Genomic DNA, 18,876 nt, shown 5'->3' with positions numbered 1-18,876 from the left:
GAAGAGGGACAAAACAGAGTTTTAAAAACGGATTTGGGTAAAGCTATACACGAGTTCCAAGCACACCCTTTCTGAACAAATCAGTCAGGAAGGATAAAAGCTCCAACACCAGGTCTCACTGCTTCCTTGGGTTTTTTTTCTCCTCCACTCAATCATACAGAATCAGCCATTCATCTTCCACAGAAACACGAATCTGCATTCAAGGTTGCTAACAAATTCTAATGTACAGAGCTCGAGTGTTGAAGACAAAACCTTTCACCCGAAGCTGAACCTATGCCCAAGGAAGAACCAAACGCTTCCTGCTCTCCGTGAACGAGGTGCAGCCCGTTCCCTAATTCAGTCCGTCACGGAAACAGGACTGTGCAACTCACACAAACACGATTCCGGGAAGTATGGACAAACACTGAGAAGCGCTGCTACTAGCCGAACGGAGAGCTACAATCAAAGGCTGCCAGCTGAAACTGTTACCCAGAAAAATTAAAAACTTCGGCCGCTACTTGGGGATACAAATGACAATACCCACTGAGACGATGCAGAGAACACCCAGGGGAAAATGACGACGATTCGGAAACTTTTAAAAAGAGAAGCCCAGCCTTTACAGACCTGCGGTGCATCCGGCTCGGCGGGCGGCTCTCCCACGACGAGGTCACAGTTGGGGCTCGGCTTCTCGCAGGAATCGCCGCCCAGCAGCTCCTCCGCCGACAGGACGGGCACCGGCGGCGGCGGCGGCGGCCAAGCGGCCTCGGGCACGGCGCGGGCCGGCGCCGCCACGCACAGGTTGTAGGAGTAGGGCAAGGTGCCCTCGCAGAAGTCGGCCGGGAAGGCGGCGCCGGCCAGCGAGAAGCGCTGCGCGCCCAGGCAGCGCAGCACGGCGGGCGGCCCGGCCCGGCGCAGCCGCGCCAGCACGGCCAGCGCCACGCTCAGCACCAAGAGCGCCGACAGCAGCGCCAGCGCCAGCACCAGGTAGAACTGCAGCTCGGCCGCCGCCGCCGCCTCCTCCTCGGCGCCCGCCGGCCGCTCGCTCAGCTCCGGCAGCGCCTCCTGCAAGCTCTCGGCCAGCACCACGTGCAGCGTGGCCGTGGCCGACAGCGCCGGCTGCCCGTGGTCCTTCACCACGGCCACCACACGCTGCTTGGCCGCGTCCCGCTCGGACACGGCGCGCGCCGTGCGCACCTCGCCGCTGTGCAGCCCCACGCGGAACAGCGCCGGCTCCGACGCCTGCACCAGCTCGTACGACAGCCACGCGTTGCGCCCCGCGTCCGCGTCCACCGCCACCACCTTGGCCACCAGGTAGCCGGCCTCGGCCGAACGCGGCACCACCTCGAAAGGCGTCGCCGCCCCTCCCGCCGCCTCTCCCGCCGCCGCCGCCGCCGCCGCCGGCCACAGCACCCTGGGCGCGTTGTCGTTGCGGTCCAGCACGAAGACGCGCACCGTGGCCGTGGAGCTGCGCGCCGGCGAGCCGCCGTCCTGCGCCCGCACGGCCACCGTGAACTCGCGGCACTGCTCGTAGTCCAGGGAGCGCTGCGCGTACAGCGCGCCGCTCCGCGCCTCCACCGACACGAGCGGCGCCGCGCCCGCCGCGCCCGCGCTGCCGCCCGCCAGCCAGTAGCTCACGCGCCCGTTGGCGCCCGCGTCCGCGTCCCGCGCCTGCACGCGCAGCACCAGCGCGCCCGCCGCGTTGTTCTCCGCCACGTACGCGCTGTACGCCGCCTCCTCGAACACCGGCGCGTTGTCGTTCACGTCCGACACCTCCAGCACCAGCTCCCTGCTGCTCCACAGCGCCGGCCTGCCCCGGTCCCGGGCCACCACCGTCACGCCATGCTCCGACGCCTGCTCCCGGTCCAGCGCGCCCGTCGTCACCACCTTGTACGAGCCGCCCGACGACGCCACGATCGACAGCGGCGCCTCTCCCGACAGCTCGCACGACACCTGACCGTTCTCGCCAGAGTCCGGGTCGTTCACATTCAGCAGGGCCACCACGGTGCCCACCGGTGCGTCCTCGGGCACCGGGCTCGAGAGCGAAAGAATAGTGATTTCAGGTGGATTATCATTCACGTCCAGCACCTCCACCTCCACCTTGCAGTGCGCCACCAAACCCCCTCCATCCATCGCTTCCACAGCCAGGCTGAACGCGCGCGTGTCCTCGAAGTCCAGCTCCTCTCGCAGCGTGATCGTCCCTCTCTGGGCGTCCACCACGAACTTCTGAAGCACCTTGGCCGGCATCTCCCCGAAGCCGTAGGTGATGTGGGCGTTGGTGCCGGCATCGGCGTCTGAGGCTGACATGTTCAGCACTATCGATCCCGGAGGCGTGTCCTCGCGCAGGCTGACGCGGTACCGATCCTGCGCGAACACGGGTGGGTTGTCATTGGCGTCGGTGACGTTGATCCAGAGCTGGGCGGTGCCAGTCCGGGGCGGGTCACCGCCGTCCAGAGCCGTCAGCAGCAGACGCAAGCTCGGCTCGCTCTCTCGGTCTAATGAGTGTCGCAGCACCAGCTCTGCGGATTTGCTGCCGTCCTGGCTCTCTTTCACATCCACCGTGAAATACCCGTTGGCCTCCAGCTCGTAGCCTTGTAGGGAATTACTGCCCACGTCCGGATCCTCTGCCATCCCCAAGTAAATCCGGGTGCCAGGAGAAGTAAGTTCGTTGATCTCCAGCAGAAATTTGTTCCGCAGAAAGCGCGGTGTATTGTCATTCACGTCCTCGATCGCCACCTCGACGTGGAATACGTTCAGCGGGTTGTGCACCAGCACCTCGAAGCTGACGGAGCAGGTCGCCGAGTCGCCGCACATCTCCTCCCGGTCCAGCCTCTCATTCACGTACAGGTTCCCGTTCTCCTCATTCACCGTGAAGTATTTCAGCTGCTTCTTGCCGGCAGACGCCACCCGCAGCTTGCGCGCCGGCAGCTCGTCCGCGCTGAGCCCCAGGTCCCGCGCCAGCGGCCCCACGAGCGAGCCTCTGCCCAGCTCCTCGGGGATGGCGTAGCGGACCCGCTCGGCCGCCGCCCGGCCCCACACGCACAGCAGCACCGCGGCCAGCAGCGCTCGCCCGCCGCCCGGCCCAAGCCTCTGCCGCCGCCTCACCGCCATTCTCTGCCCGCAGCGCTCGCCGCGCTCCTGCCTCCTGCCGCTGCCCTGCCTCCCTTCCAGCCGCTCTCGCCGCCCACAACACACACCGCTCAAAGGCTGCGAGCTCGCCGCGCCGCCTCTCGCCGCCTCTCGCCGCCTCTCGCCGCTGCTGCTGGCGGCGGTGCCGCTGCCGCTGTGGCCGGCGCCGGGCGAGCGAGCAGCCTGCGGGGGCAGGACGCTGCGGCGGCGGCGGCGGCGGCTCCAGCGCCGCTCGGCGGCGGCCAACAGCGACACCCGGAGGCGCCGCCGCGCCACTGCAGCCGCCGGAGCGCCGCGCTCAGGGGGGCCCGGCTTTGGGCGGGGCTCAGCGGCGGCACCGGCCCCGGGGCTCTCCCGCCTGCCCGCACCGCCACCAGCTCCTGACTGAGGCCACCCCGAGGCCTTTCTGTCTCACATGTGCTGTCGGGTGCTCTCAGGGCATTCTTTTGAGTCACCCAGAACGGTCAGAAGCAAATATTCATGGCACGGCATTAAAGGAATTAATTCACCTGCTCTTAATAAAATCATGGGCCATTTACATCAACAATAATCGATAATATTGGGAAGACTTCAAGAGCTTTTTCACACTTGTCTTGAATTGTCCTTTCATTATCTGGCATTAGTTACTTGGAGATGTAGATCACCGTAAAGCAATGTAAGCAACCCCTATGCCCAGACAGCAGAATAACATTTACTCTTTTCTTTCTTACTCATTAAACTTGCTTCATCTGCATCTCCATATCTCAACACCTGACAATGGAAAGTGCAAAGGAACACTGAGTCCCTCAAAGAGCCAAAAAATATTTTCAGTTTCCAACTTAAACTTTTCACTAGAGACCATTTACTCCACAGCTCTGACATGAGCAGGAACACTTCGGGCTAGACTTGAACATTGGAGGCACGTCTAAAACTTCTCTGGACAATACCTTCCATTTTCACACAACTCACACTAAGAAGCTTTCTCCTAGTCAAATCTTCCTTTCTTTTACTGGAAAACAACAGTCTGCTGTCCTCTCATCACTGGACTTCGTAAAAACAGTTTGTCCCATCTTTCCTTTAAGCTCATTTATAAATAATTTCAAAAGTCTGTGCAGAGGGATCATTTCTCTGTGCTTGAAGACCTAAACTCCTTCAGTTCTTCTACACTGCAAACAAACTTAAGGCCACTTACGTGATCCTTCTGGGAACTCTAGCACATCCATTGGGATATTGGCCCATGATCTGCGTGTGCTCTGCACTCACACAAAAAGAGTTGAGAGAGGGAAAGGACCTCCCTCGACCTGCTGGGCAGAGTGCTTGTCATGCAGTGCAGGACACAATTCCAGCAGCAGGTGCCCACTGGCAGCTCATGTCCCACCTTATCACCCACCAATAACCCAAAGCACTTCTCTGCAAAGCTCTTCCCTGTCCCCCACTCTCTCTTTAAACTGGGGATTGCCCCACCCCAGCTGCACGACCTTGCACTTTCATCCATTCCATGATGCTTGCACGGGGCCACTTCTCCAGCCCATCCCTGGCTGCCACCTCTGCCCTCCCGTGAATCAACTCCAGGCGCAGTCAGCTGCAAACTGCCTGAAGGGGCACTCAGCCCCATGGGCCAGCAAGGTGCTGAGCAGAGCTGGGCCCAGTCAGGGTCCCTGAGGGACAGCACCACTCACTGCTTCCCACCTGCACGTGGAGCCACTGTCCAGAACTCTCTGGAGGTGACTCTCCAGCCTGTTCCTCAGCCATGGCACAGCCTCCAGCTCATTGCCCAGCATGTTCCCCTGGCTGATGGCCTGGGGGACACTGCACACCTTCTCCCACTGGCCGTGGGCTGTGCATGGCAACCTTGCCTGGGCTGGGTGCTCACTCTGCACTTTGACAGCTGCAGCACAGATGCTTCTGCATTAGCACAACACAGACAAAATGTTCTGGGTGAGCAGACGTGCTTATGAAACCCTTCCTCTGTACAGCTGTCAACACCACAGGTGGGGGTGGGAACTGCACCTGCACTCGGGCAGCTGGGACAGAGGAGACCTTCCCCATGAGATCAGACACCCTGAGGCTGAGCTCATGACCACAAGCAATGCAAGAGTTAGAAACACGTGGAAATGGACAGATGCAATAACATTCTGTAGCTCTCCCTTGCCCTGCAGAAGGAACTCAAATCACACTGGACTCCATCAGGCACAGCCTGGGGCTCTCTGTGACATGTGACAAGCAAGGCAATGACCGAGTTCTTCTCCAGCCTCACACACACAGCTCCCCTGTCTGCTTTTTCTTCCATGCCAGGCCACTCTGAGGTTTGGATTGTGGCCCTCTCCTCACTGCTCAAATCTACCATGAGATGATAATGCACTGCAGCCACAGCCAGAAGGGAGGTGCCATTGTCTGCTCACCTCCATTATGATAAGGAACTGAAGGATTCTAAAGTACACAAATGATAAACAACCCTACCAAAAGATCAGCAGTCATCCAATGGAGAATGGTTCATTAAATCATTGGCCTTGAGGGAATCTTCTCTCCAGCTTTATCACATGCTCTTTTTTCCACAGAGATGCAACATCGACAAATATCATATTTACATTTATTTCTCCCAACAGGAACAGAACACAAAGTCACTCTCATATCTCCTGCTTTCCACTCCCACTGCAGCAAGTGCTGGGGACATTAACACACCATACATTGCTCAAAAACAATGGGTTGTTGATAACCCACATACTGTGTAAATCAAGGAAAAAACAAAAAAGCTGCAGAAATACGCAAAACATGAATCAGATAAGGCAAGAAAGCATTAGAAGACATCAAGGACTTAGAGATGCTCACAGTAAAGACTGCTGGGCCTTGATTGCAGGCCTTAAAATCCATCCCTGAGAGCACCTGGAAGTCACTGAGGTCCCAAGGTGCAAGTGTGGCATGGAGGATTTACACAGCCCAGCAGGATAGGGGGGTTCATTTCAATAATTAGTCCTCACCACAGCAACCTTTTCTACTGCATGGCCTGCTCACCTTGCACAGTTATGAATCCATCATTTTAAAAAGCTTCTCACCGGCCTCTTTCTCAAGCTAAATCTTCTCACAAATTACAACAGATTCTCTTATTGCTGCTTCTTCCTATTCTTTGTATTCCCCACATACACAATTTTCTCCTAGGTGGCTGCAGTAAAGATGTGCTGAAAAACAACAGTCACTGTTTCAGATTTAAAAGTACTGCCCAGAATTGTGAAAATGAGCTGCAACCTCCCTGGAAACAAAGGCCTGAAAGAAAGCGGAATTACAACCCCAAAGAAACTCAATATCACAATGTAGCATAAAGATACAGATGGATAATGGAGGTTGCACACAGGATTAATTGGCACTTTAGACAAGAATGAAGGTTCTACACAAACACTTACTGTGGCAAATGTTACCACTGGAAGACTGTCACTGTCTTTGATGCCAGATAAACCAGGATCAGAACAGCCATGGCACTGCCTTTGGCACCAAGAATGAAATCAAACCATTTCTCTGCCAAACCCACACTCAGTCACTGATTTACCTGGCACAGAACTGAGCTCTCACCCTCCTCACTCTGCATTCACAGCCTGCAGATTCACCATCAACACAAACCAAAATATTAGTTCCATCATCCCCACAGAGAAAACAACACCTTGGGCAAACATCCATTCATGAAATTCTATTTCTTGAATGAAAGATTCAAGGTCAGGCTGGCTGGGGCTCTGAACAACCTGCTCTGCTGGAAGATGTCCCTGCCCATGGCAGACGAGCTGGAACAAGAGCATCTGTAAGGTCCTTTACAACACAAACCATTCTGTGTTTCTAGGATAAAATGAATACATGTACAGCTTCAAGGGATGGATGAGAGATACTCTCCCTCCTGGACAATTATATGTTTTGGACTCTGCAGGATTGCAAGATACAATGAGCATCAACTTTACACCTTGACAAAAAAAAAAAAAAAGGCAAACCAACAAACAACCCAAATGAAACCAAACACACTAAAAACCTTAAACAGCCCAGCCTGTGAAAACACCAGACGAGTATCAATCATGGCCTCACATTTCAAACTGGGTCAACTGCAGTATATACACAGCACAGGAAACTGGACTGTAACCCATACACAGGAGGCCTCACACAGGAGCTCACTGCACAGACCCCACACTGCCATTTCCTTGGATACAAAGAGAAAGAAAAAGCTTGGAACCACAGCTCTGGGCCTCATCCAACTACTAGTACAATCAGAAGTGGACACAATTCATTGATGCATTTTGAACTGCATCACAGTGAACTCCAGCACCAGCCCTGTCTCTGGATACACAGACTTCTTCTCTCTGTCCAAACATACCATGAAAACAAATTTTGCATTCAGACATCATTAGAAGAAAACTCATGTGCACAGATTCCCAGAGCCCAAGCATCACAACTAAGATTATTCTGTTCCTCCCCATTATTTCAACAAGTGGGAAATGTCATAGAGGCCATAAATTATTGCCAGCTCTGTCAAAGACCCACACATCCAAGTATCACCTCCAAGGCAGCATCACCATTCTTCAGCACATGGACTCCTCAAAGGATGTGTGACGACCACTCTTGATGGGCAAAGGAACATGGAACCCAAACCAGGCCATTGGAGTCCAAACCACACAACTGAAAATCATCAGACTCCTCCTGACTCATTTTCAGAAGGTCAGCAATAGCCCTGGCCATCAACAAAACACATGCCATGTCTCCACCAGGACTTCTCACACACCACAGCCCCAACACTCCCCACTAACCCTTCACAGATCCCATGGTTAGCATGGATCACCACAATTTAGAGAGACAGCACCAAAAGGAAAGTTGCCCAGACTCGATCTTCTTGTCATAGATAATATTGGACATCTCACCCTAGCGAGGCAAAAAGAAAAAGCACTTATTACAGAGATATTTTGAAGAAACATTTATATTAATCTCTCTCTTTTCACCTATAAAGAGGAAAGAACCATCTTCAGATGATCAGAAGAATGACACAAATTAAACACCTGCAGAATGGAAGAACTCCCAACTCTCTTCTGGGTAATATATCTCAGAACAAATGATTGATGACATGGTTTATAGGCACTGAATACACAGCTTGCAATTCCCACACAGCATCTGTCATAAATACAAAATCAAGCTTTGAAGTGACACAACCATGATGACATGAAAATACTGAGCAAGAACCTGCCAGGGTTCTCCATGCAGCAGCAATACAGATCTTCTAGACAAATCCTTTGGGAAGAAGAACCTCACATTGCTTCATCCTAAAGACAGGACGCAGACAGGGAGTGGAGAAAAACATTCCCTTGACTCTTGCAGCAGGCATTCACGCACGGCTCACAGCACTCAGATTTCCAACCCTTCACACCACCCATGCTGTCCTTGCACCCAAATACCTTAAAAACATGTGACAGCGCAGGCCCACTTCCCCACACCATTTCTCTTCCCACCACCAATTTCACACAGCTATCTCTACAGCTCTGTGCTCTGCAAGCTACATTTGCTGCTCACTGAAGTTCTGTGGAGACATTTCTTAGGCCTCAAAGGAAAAGCAGAGCAGTCTTCCAAGGGACACTGAGTCACTGAATATCTCCTCACAGGGCATTATGCCCACCTTGCAGCTCTGCCTGCACCTTCAATCTCTCCTTCCCATCCAGCCAATTCTCTTGCCATGCTAAATATTTTACAGCCAAGCTTCATCCAGCTCATCTGACATAGCTCTACATTAAAAAGCAAGAGAAAACCAAAGCAGTTCTGCCATTCCCTCCTGCGTTTCCTCCTCCACATGCCGCCCCCCACAGGCTTTTGAAAGTGGCACAACTTCGAGAGGATCCTTCATCCTCATGACAGGCACACAGACATCACCAGGACCACTTCTTGCCTGGTCCAATCCTCTCTTGGGGACACAGACCAAAGCATGCATGACACAAACACTCCCTGCTGACCTCCACTATGTCTCATGGACAGTGATAAACACTGGAAGCAATGTGCAGAGAGGTTCCATGCAAAACCATCAGCATTTTGTTCAAGACACATTCTACCTATTCAAGTTCATGTGCTCTTGGGAAGACACATGAACCTCCGAAAAAATTCTATTTCTCCATAATGGGATCCATCCCTTCAGAAGATCGAATACTAACAGGAACACAGACTCTACACAGCACAGCTCATACAGGGGAACAACACCTGCAACCTGATCAATACCCAAACCTACAACCTAAGCAACAGCCTGAGAGCAGGAACCCTGTCCCTCCTTCCTTCTTCACTAACTGGGAGGCACGGGGGGGAACCTACCCCGTGTTCAAATGACGACAGCAGAGTGCACCAGCCTTCAGAATTTCATCGACAGAAAATCTACAATGCTTGAAGCACAATCTCCTATGCAAGACAGAGTAAACCGCAGGGAAAGGGCAGGGGAGCATCAGAAGAAAGCGTGGCAGAGAAAACCTGGAGAGAGAAACTCACCGAGGGAGGGGCAGAAGGCGCGGGCAGGGCGCCGGCGGGGTCCTGGTCCCCGAGCAGCGGCGCGGGCTCGTCGGGCGGCGGGCGGGCCGGGAGGGTGTCGCAGCAGCTGGCGGCCGAGAAGCGCAGCTGGCTCTTGCGCGAGTCGGCCGTGAGCGACACGTCGTGCGAGTAGGACTGCAGGAAGGCGCGCACGCCGTCGATGCCCACGAAGTGCGACACGGGCACGCCGCGCAGGGCGCCGCTGTCGGCCGGCAGCAGGTGCTGGCGGTGCCAGCGGCGCAGGCGCAGCGCCAGCAGCAGCAGCAGGAAGGCCACGAAGAGGCACGACACGGCGGCCACGGCCAGCACGAGCCAGCGCGTCAGGCTGGCGGCCGGCTCGCCCGGCGCCGCCGCCTCGTCGGCCGCGCTGCCCAGCTCGGCCAGCAGCTCGGCCACGCTCTCGGCCAGCACCACGCTCAGCGTGGCCGTGGCCGAGAGCGCCGGCCGCCCGTGGTCCCGCACCAGCACCACCAGGCTGTGGCGCGCCGCGTCGCGGGCCAGCGGCGAGCGCGCCGTGCGCACCTCGCCGCTGTGCAGCCCCACGCGGAACAGCCCCGGCTCCGTGGCCTTGGCCAGCTCGTAGGACAGCCACGCGTTCTGCCCCGCGTCCGCGTCCACCGCCACCACCTTGGCCACCAGCGCGCCGGCCTCCGACCGGCGCGGCGCCAGCTCCACGCCCGACCACGCCGCGCCCGAGCCCGCCGCTGCGCCCGCCGGCGGGTACAGCACCTGCGGCGCGTTGTCGTTCTCGTCCACGATCAGCAGCCGCACCGACACGTTGCTGCTCAGCGCCGGCGCGCCGCCGTCCTCCGCCCGCACCCACAGCTGCAGCTCGCGCACCTGCTCGTAGTCCAAGGAGCGCAGCGCGTACAGCGCGCCCGTCTCCGCCTGCACCGACACGTACGACGACAGCGGCGCGCCCCGCACCCGCCCCTCCGCCAGCCGGTAGCGCACGCGCGCGTTCTGCCCCCAGTCCGCGTCCGTGGCGCGCACCGTCAGCACCAGCGCGCCCGCCGCGTTGTTCTCCGCCAGCCGCGCGCTGTAGCGCTCCTCCAAGAACACCGGCGCGTTGTCGTTCACGTCCAGCACCCGCAGCGCCAGCACCGCGCTGCTCTGCAGCGACGGCGACCCGCCGTCCGCCGCCCGCACCGTCACGTTGTACTCCCACACCTGCTCCCGGTCCAGCTCGCTCGCTGTCACCACACGGTAGTAGTCCTCATAGGACTTCTCCAGCCGGAACGGGACGTCTTTGTCAATCGAGCAGCGCACCTGGCCATTTGCCCCCGAGTCCCGGTCCTGCACGTGCAACAGGGCCACAACTGTTCCCAGAGGGGCATCCTCCGAGATCTCGTTAAGAGCCGATCTCACCGAAATCTTGGGCACATTGTCATTGACGTCTGTAATGGTGATCACCACTTTTGCAGTATCAGAGAGCCCTCCTCCATCATGTGCCTGAACCTCAAGTTCGTGGGAGGAGATTTCCTCGAAATCCAAGTCGTCCTTAACAGTTATCTCTCCTGTCGCAGAGTCGAAATTAAAAAGTTCTGAGGCTCGGTCTGAAATTTTACGAAAGCTGTATTTCACATGACCATTCAGCCCCTCGTCGCCGTCCGTAGCCATGACAGCGATGATGACAGAGCCCACGGGCACGTCCTCGGGCACTCGCACCGTGTACTCCGCCTGGCTGAACACGGGCGCGTTGTCGTTCGCGTCCAGCACCATCACGCGGATCCGAGCCGTGCCCGTCCGTGCCGGATCGCCGCCGTCCCTCGCCCTCAGCACCAGCTCGTGAAACGCCGCCTCCTCCCGGTCCAGCGCCTTGGCCAGCACCAGCTCGGGACGCTGATCGCCGCCGGGGCCCGCCTGCACGGCCAGCGAGAAGTGCTCGTCGCCGCTCAGCTCGTAGCTCTGCAGGGAATTACGGCCCGAATCTGGGTCATGAGCTTCGGCCAGGGGAAACCGCGACCCTGGGGCTGTCGTCTCGCTCACTCTCAATTCTTTGTCTGCCTCTCTGAAGCTGGGCGCGTTGTCGTTAACATCCGTGATTTCTACTTCGATTCCGTAAACCTGCATCTGTCCCTCCACTATCAGCTCACAGCGCAGCACGCATTTCTCCACCAGCCGGCACAGCTGCTCTCTGTCGATCCTCTCAGCCGTCACTAAATGTCCCGTCTTCCCGTGCACAGCGAAATACTGCGTCGTACTTTCGGAGACAACGCGGACGGCATTATCGCGGATCTCCGACAGCTGCAGCCCCAGGTCCTTGGCCACGTCGCCCACGAACGAGCCCTTGGGCATCTCCTCGGGCACCGAGTAGCGCAGCTGCCCCCACGCCGCCTGCCACGCCGCCAGCAGGACGGCCCCGAGCAGAGCTCGCTGCCGCCGGCCCCAGCGCCTCCCCGCCGCGCACATCTCCGCCGCGGCACCGCAACACCGGCGGGAGCTCTGCGCCGCCGCTCACGGATCTGGCTCACAGTGTAGCTCCGGCGCTCCGCTCCCGGCCGCTGCTGCCAGACTCCTCCGACCCCCTTCAGCACATTCCCCCAACCGCGGGGACGATCGCGGACTGCTCCGCCGCCGACTCACACACCGGCACCGCCAGCGAGCCGGGCCGCAGCGGGCGGGGCTGCCGCGCTCCGAGCTTCCTCCCGCTCCTCTCGGTCAACAGCGGCGCCCGCAGCTCTCTGCCGGCACTGCACGCAGTGAAATGCAATGTATTTGTTTTAATACGGCGGACGGAGCATTGCGAGTCCTAACACAGCAGTACAAAAGCAGAGCTTCCATCACGAATATTTCTAGAAGACATGACGGAATGACCGGCGCAAGGGCAGCGAAAGAAAGCCGTGTCTGATATACAGCTCTAGGTTACTTCATCACTCTGTGCTAACTCTATTTACAGCTACCCAGGAGGCAGAAAAGCACCTGAAATGAATCTGTCCGGTTTATACGCAATTCTATTCCATCAATTCATTCTATAATCCCAGGAATAGGCTTTTCTTTTCTCCGAAGTTAAGACATACAGGCTTGACGCTCGCTAGCAAAACCTTGTTCTAATTATTGTGTATTCATGGAGCTATGGCACATTTTCAACAACGGGAAATGATCATTACAGCTGCACACCTTAGACTCTGATGGCCTTTCATAGATTTTCAAATATACCTGATTCAAGTGCTTAAAGTGTCAATTGGTGAATCTCCTACACATTTGATAGCCATATTTGAATCTTAGAGGCTTATTATCCTTTTAAACCGACATTTGTAAGAAATACTGGGGAAGAAGGGGTAGAAGGGGGAACCAACCAAAACCAAACAAACAACCAAAAAAATCCCCTAAGAGGACGAACTCTCTGTACAGGGTCCAAAGACCTCTCTTTTTATAAAAAAGAATAAGAAAACGGGCTCTGGAAGGAAAAAAAATTCCCCATTTGAGACCTCAGTCTTCATCTACAGCTGTGTATGAAGGAAATGCTAGGAGTGGTAAAAAAGAAAAAGGGAATTACCAGCCAGAATGGAAAAAGAAAACTAGCAAAATTAACTCGCCCCACTAATGGTACCAGCCCTGCCATTTCTGCAACAGTGCTCACGCAAAAGATGAGTGTCAGTCTCTTCTTTCACTCCGGATGAAGGACCTGTCACTTTTCTATCCATAAGAAGAGATTCTTTCTGGAGTCCAAGGCCAAAAAGGTGTTAAACAAAGGGTATGTGGCCAGCTTTGAAACAGGTCCCAGAATACAGGGTAAATTTCAGGATAAACCACTCATGAAGGAAAAATCTGCAATAGCTACTATCTGCGTTATTTCCCCAATTCCTTCATGCAGAACCGGCTACTCTCCTGCACAGTTATGATTCCCCATCACAGCTACTAACTAATGCGATTTTAGTCAACTCAAGAGACGCAGACAAAACCTCTTAGATTAACCTGAAGCTGTTGCCACCGCACAATCAGGAGCTATGGCTAATTGCCTGTTCTTGGAAGAAGAAATCACTTTGTTCTTTCATTCCTTCTCGGAGACATGGACCGGCCACTCCCACCTACACTACCCGGAGAAACCCAAGGAAAGGAGAGCTGCGGTTCGGAAAGACACAAGGGGAACAGCAGGAGCTCGCGGCTCTGCAGAAAGAACTGCAGAGATAAATCATGACTGGAATAATGAAGCAACCTCGCCTACCACTCCTGAAGAAAACTTATGCCCAGATACACTCGACACTTCCAGCAGGGAGGAACAACCTGTGATTTCTCCTTCCGTGTCGAAAATCTACACATCTCAGTGGAAAAACAAACCCCAATAACAAGCAAACACATGCGCCTTCCTACCAACAGACCACAAGTGATAATTTCCTTTTCAGAATTCAGTCACACACAGAATCAGCGGATCTCTTTCTGCAGAGCAAGAATCCTTTTTCTCTGTTGAACTGACAAATAATTACTCAAAAAACCTTTGAAATATCACGACTGGGAAATATATATCCATCGTAATAATTCTGCCCTTCCTGCAACAGGATTCCCTCAAAACATGGGACACTACACGGCAAATTTTGGAGACAAGATTAAAACCCGGGTTGACGTCAGACAAATAATATCAGGGGAAGAAAATGGTCAGCCTCACTAGACCTACAGTACGTGAAGCAGCCTTCTCTCAAAACATGGGAACGGAAACAGGAGAGGGTTACAACCACATGCAACTCCTCAAACAACAGGGCCAGATGCATGTTTGCTTTTGGAGTAAATACTGAAATAGTATCGACCAACAGATAATGCCAAGGTCTAGAAAAGCGTATCAGTCTGTGGGAAAAGAGAAAGCCTGTTAAGAAAGGCTCAAGGAGAACAGCAGGTGCTTATGGTTTTACAGACCTGCGGTAGGTCGGGTTGGGCAGACACTTCTCCCTCGATAGCGCTGCTGTTGGAGCTCGGCTTCTCGCAGGAATCGCCGCCCAGCAGCTCCTCCGCCGACAGGACGGGCACCGGTGGCGGCGGCGGCGGCCAAGCGGCCTCGGGCACGGCGCGGGCCGGCGCCGCCACGCACAGGTTGTAGGAGTAGGGCAAGGTGCCCTCGCAGAAGTCGGCCGGGAAGGCGGCGCCGGCCAGCGAGAAGCGCTGCGCGCCCAGGCAGCGCAGCACGGCGGGCGGCCCGGCCCGGCGCAGCCGCGCCAGCACGGCCAGCGCCACGCTCAGCACCAAGAGCGCCGACAGCAGCGCCAGCGCCAGCACCAGGTAGAACTGCAGCTCGGCCGCCGCCGCCGCCTCCTCCTCGGCGCCCGCCGGCCGCTCGCTCAGCTCCGGCAGCGCCTCCTGCAAGCTCTCGGCCAGCACCACGTGCAGCGTGGCCGTGGCCGACAGCGCCGGCTGCCCGTGGTCCTTCACCACGGCCACCACACGCTGCTTGGCCGCGTCCCGCTCGGACACGGCGCGCGCCGTGCGCACCTCGCCGCTGTGCAGCCCCACGCGGAACAGCGCCGGCTCCGACGCCTGCACCAGCTCGTACGACAGCCACGCGTTGCGCCCCGCGTCCGCGTCCACCGCCACCACCTTGGCCACCAGGTAGCCGGCCTCGGCCGAACGCGGCACCACCTCGAAAGGCGTCGCCGCCCCTCCCGCCGCCTCTCCCGCCGCCGCCGCCGCCGCCGCCGGCCACAGCACCCTGGGCGCGTTGTCGTTGCGGTCCAGCACGAAGACGCGCACCGTGGCCGTGGAGCTGCGCGCCGGCGAGCCGCCGTCCTGCGCCCGCACGGCCACCGTGAACTCGCGGCACTGCTCGTAGTCCAGGGAGCGCTGCGCGTACAGCGCGCCGCTCCGCGCCTCCACCGACACGAGCGGCGCCGCGCCCGCCGCGCCCGCGCTGCCGCCCGCCAGCCAGTAGCTCACGCGCCCGTTGGCGCCCGCGTCCGCGTCCCGCGCCTGCACGCGCAGCACCAGCGCGCCCGCCGCGTTGTTCTCCGCCACGTACGCGCTGTACGCCGCCTCCTCGAACACCGGCGCGTTGTCGTTCACGTCCGACACCTCCAGCACCAGCTCCCTGCTGCTCCACAGCGCCGGCCTGCCCCGGTCCCGGGCCACCACCGTCACGCCATGCTCCGACGCCTGCTCCCGGTCCAGCGCGCCCGTCGTCACCACCTTGTACGAGCCGCCCGACGACGCCACGATCGACAGCGGCGCCTCCCCCGACAGCTCGCACGACACCTGACCATTCTCGCCAGAGTCCCGGTCCCGAACTTTCAGCAGGGCCACCACGGTGCCTGTCGGGGCATCTTCCGCTACTGGGCTCGTGAGTGACAGAATGGTGATCTCGGGCGCATTGTCATTCTCGTCTATGATATCTATTTGAGCCTTGCAGTGAGCCGTTAACCCGCCTCCGTCCGTCGCCTCCAGGCCGAAGATGTATTTATTCTTCTCCTCGAAATCGAGGGGACCCAGCATCCTGACCTCCCCGCTGTCGCTGTCGATAGTGAACAAAGCACGGATGCTGTCCGGGACGTTGCCGAATGAATAAGAGACCCGCCCGTTGGAGCCCGTGTCTGCATCTGTCGCCCGTACCCACAGCACCAGCGACCCTGCCGGCAGATTCTCTGCTACTCTCGCCTCATAGAGTCTTTTGCTGAACACGGGCGGGTTGTCGTTTGCGTCAGTAACATTTATGCGGACCTGGACAGTCCCAGATCTCACGGGCTCTCCGCTATCCACTGCCGTAAGCACCAGCTCAAAGGAGCTCTGCTTCTCTCGGTCCAAGGCCCTATCCAGAACTAATTCTGGTTGCTTGCTCCCGTCAGGGCTCTCTGTCAGGGCCAAACTGAAAGACGAGTGGCTGGTGAGCTGGTAAGTCAGCACCGAGTTGCTTCCTGCGTCTGCATCTCGTGCCATGTCCAAAGGAAAACGAGCACCGGGAGGGATTAATTCACCGATCTCGAGGTCCAGAACAGATTTGCTGAAGGTCGGGGCGTTGTCGTTCACATCCTCGATCGCCACCTCGACGTGGAAAATGTTCAGCGGGTTGTGCACCAGCGCCTCGAAGCTGACGGAGCAGGTCGCCGAGTCGCCGCACATCTCCTCCCGGTCCAGCCTCTCATTCACGTACAGGTTCCCGTTCTCCTCATTCACCGTGAAGTATTGCTTCTCGTCGCTCAGCCGCAGCTTGCGCGCCGGCAGCTCGTCCGCGCTGAGCCCCAGGTCCCGCGCCAGCGGCCCCACGAGCGAGCCTCTGCCCAGCTCCTCGGGGATGGCGTAGCGGACCCGCTCGGCCGCCGCCCGGCCCCACACGCACAGCAGCACCGCGGCCAGCAGCGCTCGCCCGCCGCCCGGCCCAAGCCTCTGCCGCCGCCTCACCGCCATTCTCTGCCCGCAGCGCTCGCCGCGCTCCTGCCTCCTGCCGCTGCCCTGCCTCCCTTCCAGCCGCTCTCGCCGCCCGCAACACACACCGCTCAAAGGCTGCGAGCTCGCCGCGCCGCCTCTCGCCGCCTCTCGCCGCCTCTCGCCGCTGCTGCTGGCGGCGGTGCCGCTGCCGCTGTGGCCGGCGCCGGGCGAGCGAGCAGCCTGCGGGGGCAGGACGCTGCGGCGGCGGCGGCGGCGGCTCCAGCGCCGCTCGGCGGCGGCCAACAGCGACACCCGGAGGCGCCGCCGCGCCACTGCAGCCGCCGGAGCGCCGCGCTCAGGGGGGCCCGGCTTTGGGCGGGGCTCAGCGGCGGCACCGGCCCCGGGGCTCTCCCGCCTGCCCCCACCGCCACCAGCTCCCGACTAACCACCAGCAGGAATCCTTATGATTACAGCAACAATACCCGTGTGATAACGATCTCATTATTTCTAGCTGCAATAGACGTGGAAACAAGTATCACACTATATCAACGACTTTTGCACTCTCTGGTTTCAGATGGCATGAAAATCAAAAACCAAATATGTGTTCCAAAAATACAGATTGGTTCTTTCCATGCACAGTCAAAGAATTGAAACCAAACTCTGAAAAGAAGATTGCTGAGATGCTTTACAATTTACTTGTTCCAGTGGTACCTGAGATATTGTTTCCCCATCACCTCTGCAAAACCCGTGTAAACCCAAAGGACATTTTTACAGTGATTAACACTCGTAAAGAAATGTAAAGCCCAGAAGCAGTGGATCTGCTCTCAGATAAATGGCACTGTACATACATCCCTGGCAGAGAATAAGAAAGTGGAAAGCAGTGCAGACTCTGCCCTGTGTCCGTCCTTACACTGACTCTTCTTCCATACAGAAAAACCTTCTGTGGTTTTGGTGGAGACTCAAAAATTAGGCCTGCTACAAATATTGATTTAATATCTCCATTGTTTTGATTTTCCTAACCTTTGGGCAAAAGTCCCAGCATCTCCCAAATCTGTTTTGGGACTGCAAAATCAGTTGAATGGTTTCCAATGAATTCTGAAGACTCATGTGCAAACCCCAAACTTCCATTGGACATCATCAGAGATCAGGTGATATTTCATTGCTGTGATTTTTCTGTGCTTTACCACAACATTGCCTTAAAAATTCTTTCCCAGAGCATGTGGAAACTCACTGAGGCCTCAAGCTGCAAGGTAAGCAAGCTGCAGGACTATTTCAGGACTCTGAGGTCTCTCTGACTGGACTAAATGACTTCACTGGGCAGCAGAACAACAGAAGTCCTTGGCACTTACTGTGTCAGAGAAGCCAAACCCAATACCTGCCACTGCCATACATGGGGCCAGTCTTTGGCTACTGTGACACATCAGGGCCTGTGCAGTGCAGGAAATCACACAGAGCACCAAGTAGGTATGTAGACCTCAGAGACACAAGAAGAATCCCCAGGTAAGTGGAATTGAACAGCAGCATTTTACAGCTACCCACTTGAGTTCAGTAATTTTTCATTTTCCTCACACACAACATTCTGTCTTCATTTGGTTCTCAAGGGAAGTTACTATTTCCTGCATAGCAGCACTCACAAGTGGGAAGGAAACATGAACCATGGCCTTCCAGGAAACAGAACCTGAATTGAGATCCAAGGTGGAAAATGTAATTGCCACTTCCACAAACTCTCTATCAAGATACATACTTCCCCTCTTTTACCACATGCACAGATCCACAAAGATGTGACTGCTCCTGAGGTCATTTTTACATCTCCTAACATATGACAAAATTAGAAGACAGATATATCCCCCTCACATGTCCTCATTCCACATCAGCTGTAATAACATGTCAAGAAAAGAAAACCACACAAGCAATGCAGAGATGCAGAAGAAGTGCTTTCAGAGAAACTCACCAGGAGGAAATCTCAGGCTTCTCTGTGGGCAA

At 56.5% G+C, this 18,876-nt stretch overlaps 2 protein-coding genes across 8 annotated transcripts in view; both read right to left on the bottom strand.

Annotated features, from left to right (window-relative positions):
* LOC135280372 (protocadherin gamma-C5-like) overlaps window positions 1–18,876 on the bottom strand; it is a 281,155-nt gene that overhangs the window by 128,842 nt on the left and 133,437 nt on the right. Inside the window, exon 1 of one of the 7 annotated variants that reach the window (XM_064388193.1) lies at window positions 14,461–17,228. The exons of 4 other annotated variants lie outside the window; for them this stretch is intronic. In XM_064388193.1, coding sequence (XP_064244263.1) covers window positions 14,461–16,932 — 2,472 coding nt within the window. In that variant the 5' untranslated portion in view covers window positions 16,933–17,228. Of the gene's footprint in view, window positions 1–603; window positions 3,515–14,460; window positions 17,229–18,876 lie in introns of those variants that run through there. 2 more of the 7 variants (XM_064388201.1, XM_064388192.1) reach the window with 2 other exon arrangements.
* On the bottom strand, window positions 9,454–13,865 carry LOC135280375 (protocadherin gamma-A10-like). The gene has a single exon (XM_064388209.1). The coding sequence runs from the start codon at window positions 12,019–12,021 to the stop codon at window positions 9,484–9,486; it is 2,538 nt and encodes an 845-aa protein (XP_064244279.1). The 5' UTR covers window positions 12,022–13,865; the 3' UTR covers window positions 9,454–9,483.

Source organism: Passer domesticus, chromosome 13 (assembly GCF_036417665.1).
Source record: "Passer domesticus isolate bPasDom1 chromosome 13, bPasDom1.hap1, whole genome shotgun sequence".
Classification (NCBI taxonomy): Eukaryota; Metazoa; Chordata; class Aves; order Passeriformes; family Passeridae; genus Passer; species Passer domesticus.
Note: the sequence above shows the minus strand (reverse complement) of the source record. Positions and strands in the feature narration are given on the sequence as shown.

Bases quoted from the DNA above. Each gene is read 5' to 3' on its own strand.
- LOC135280375 (XM_064388209.1), bottom strand. From the start codon at position 12,021: ATGTGCGCGGCGGGGAGGCGCTGGGGCCGGCGGCAGCGAGCTCTGCTC.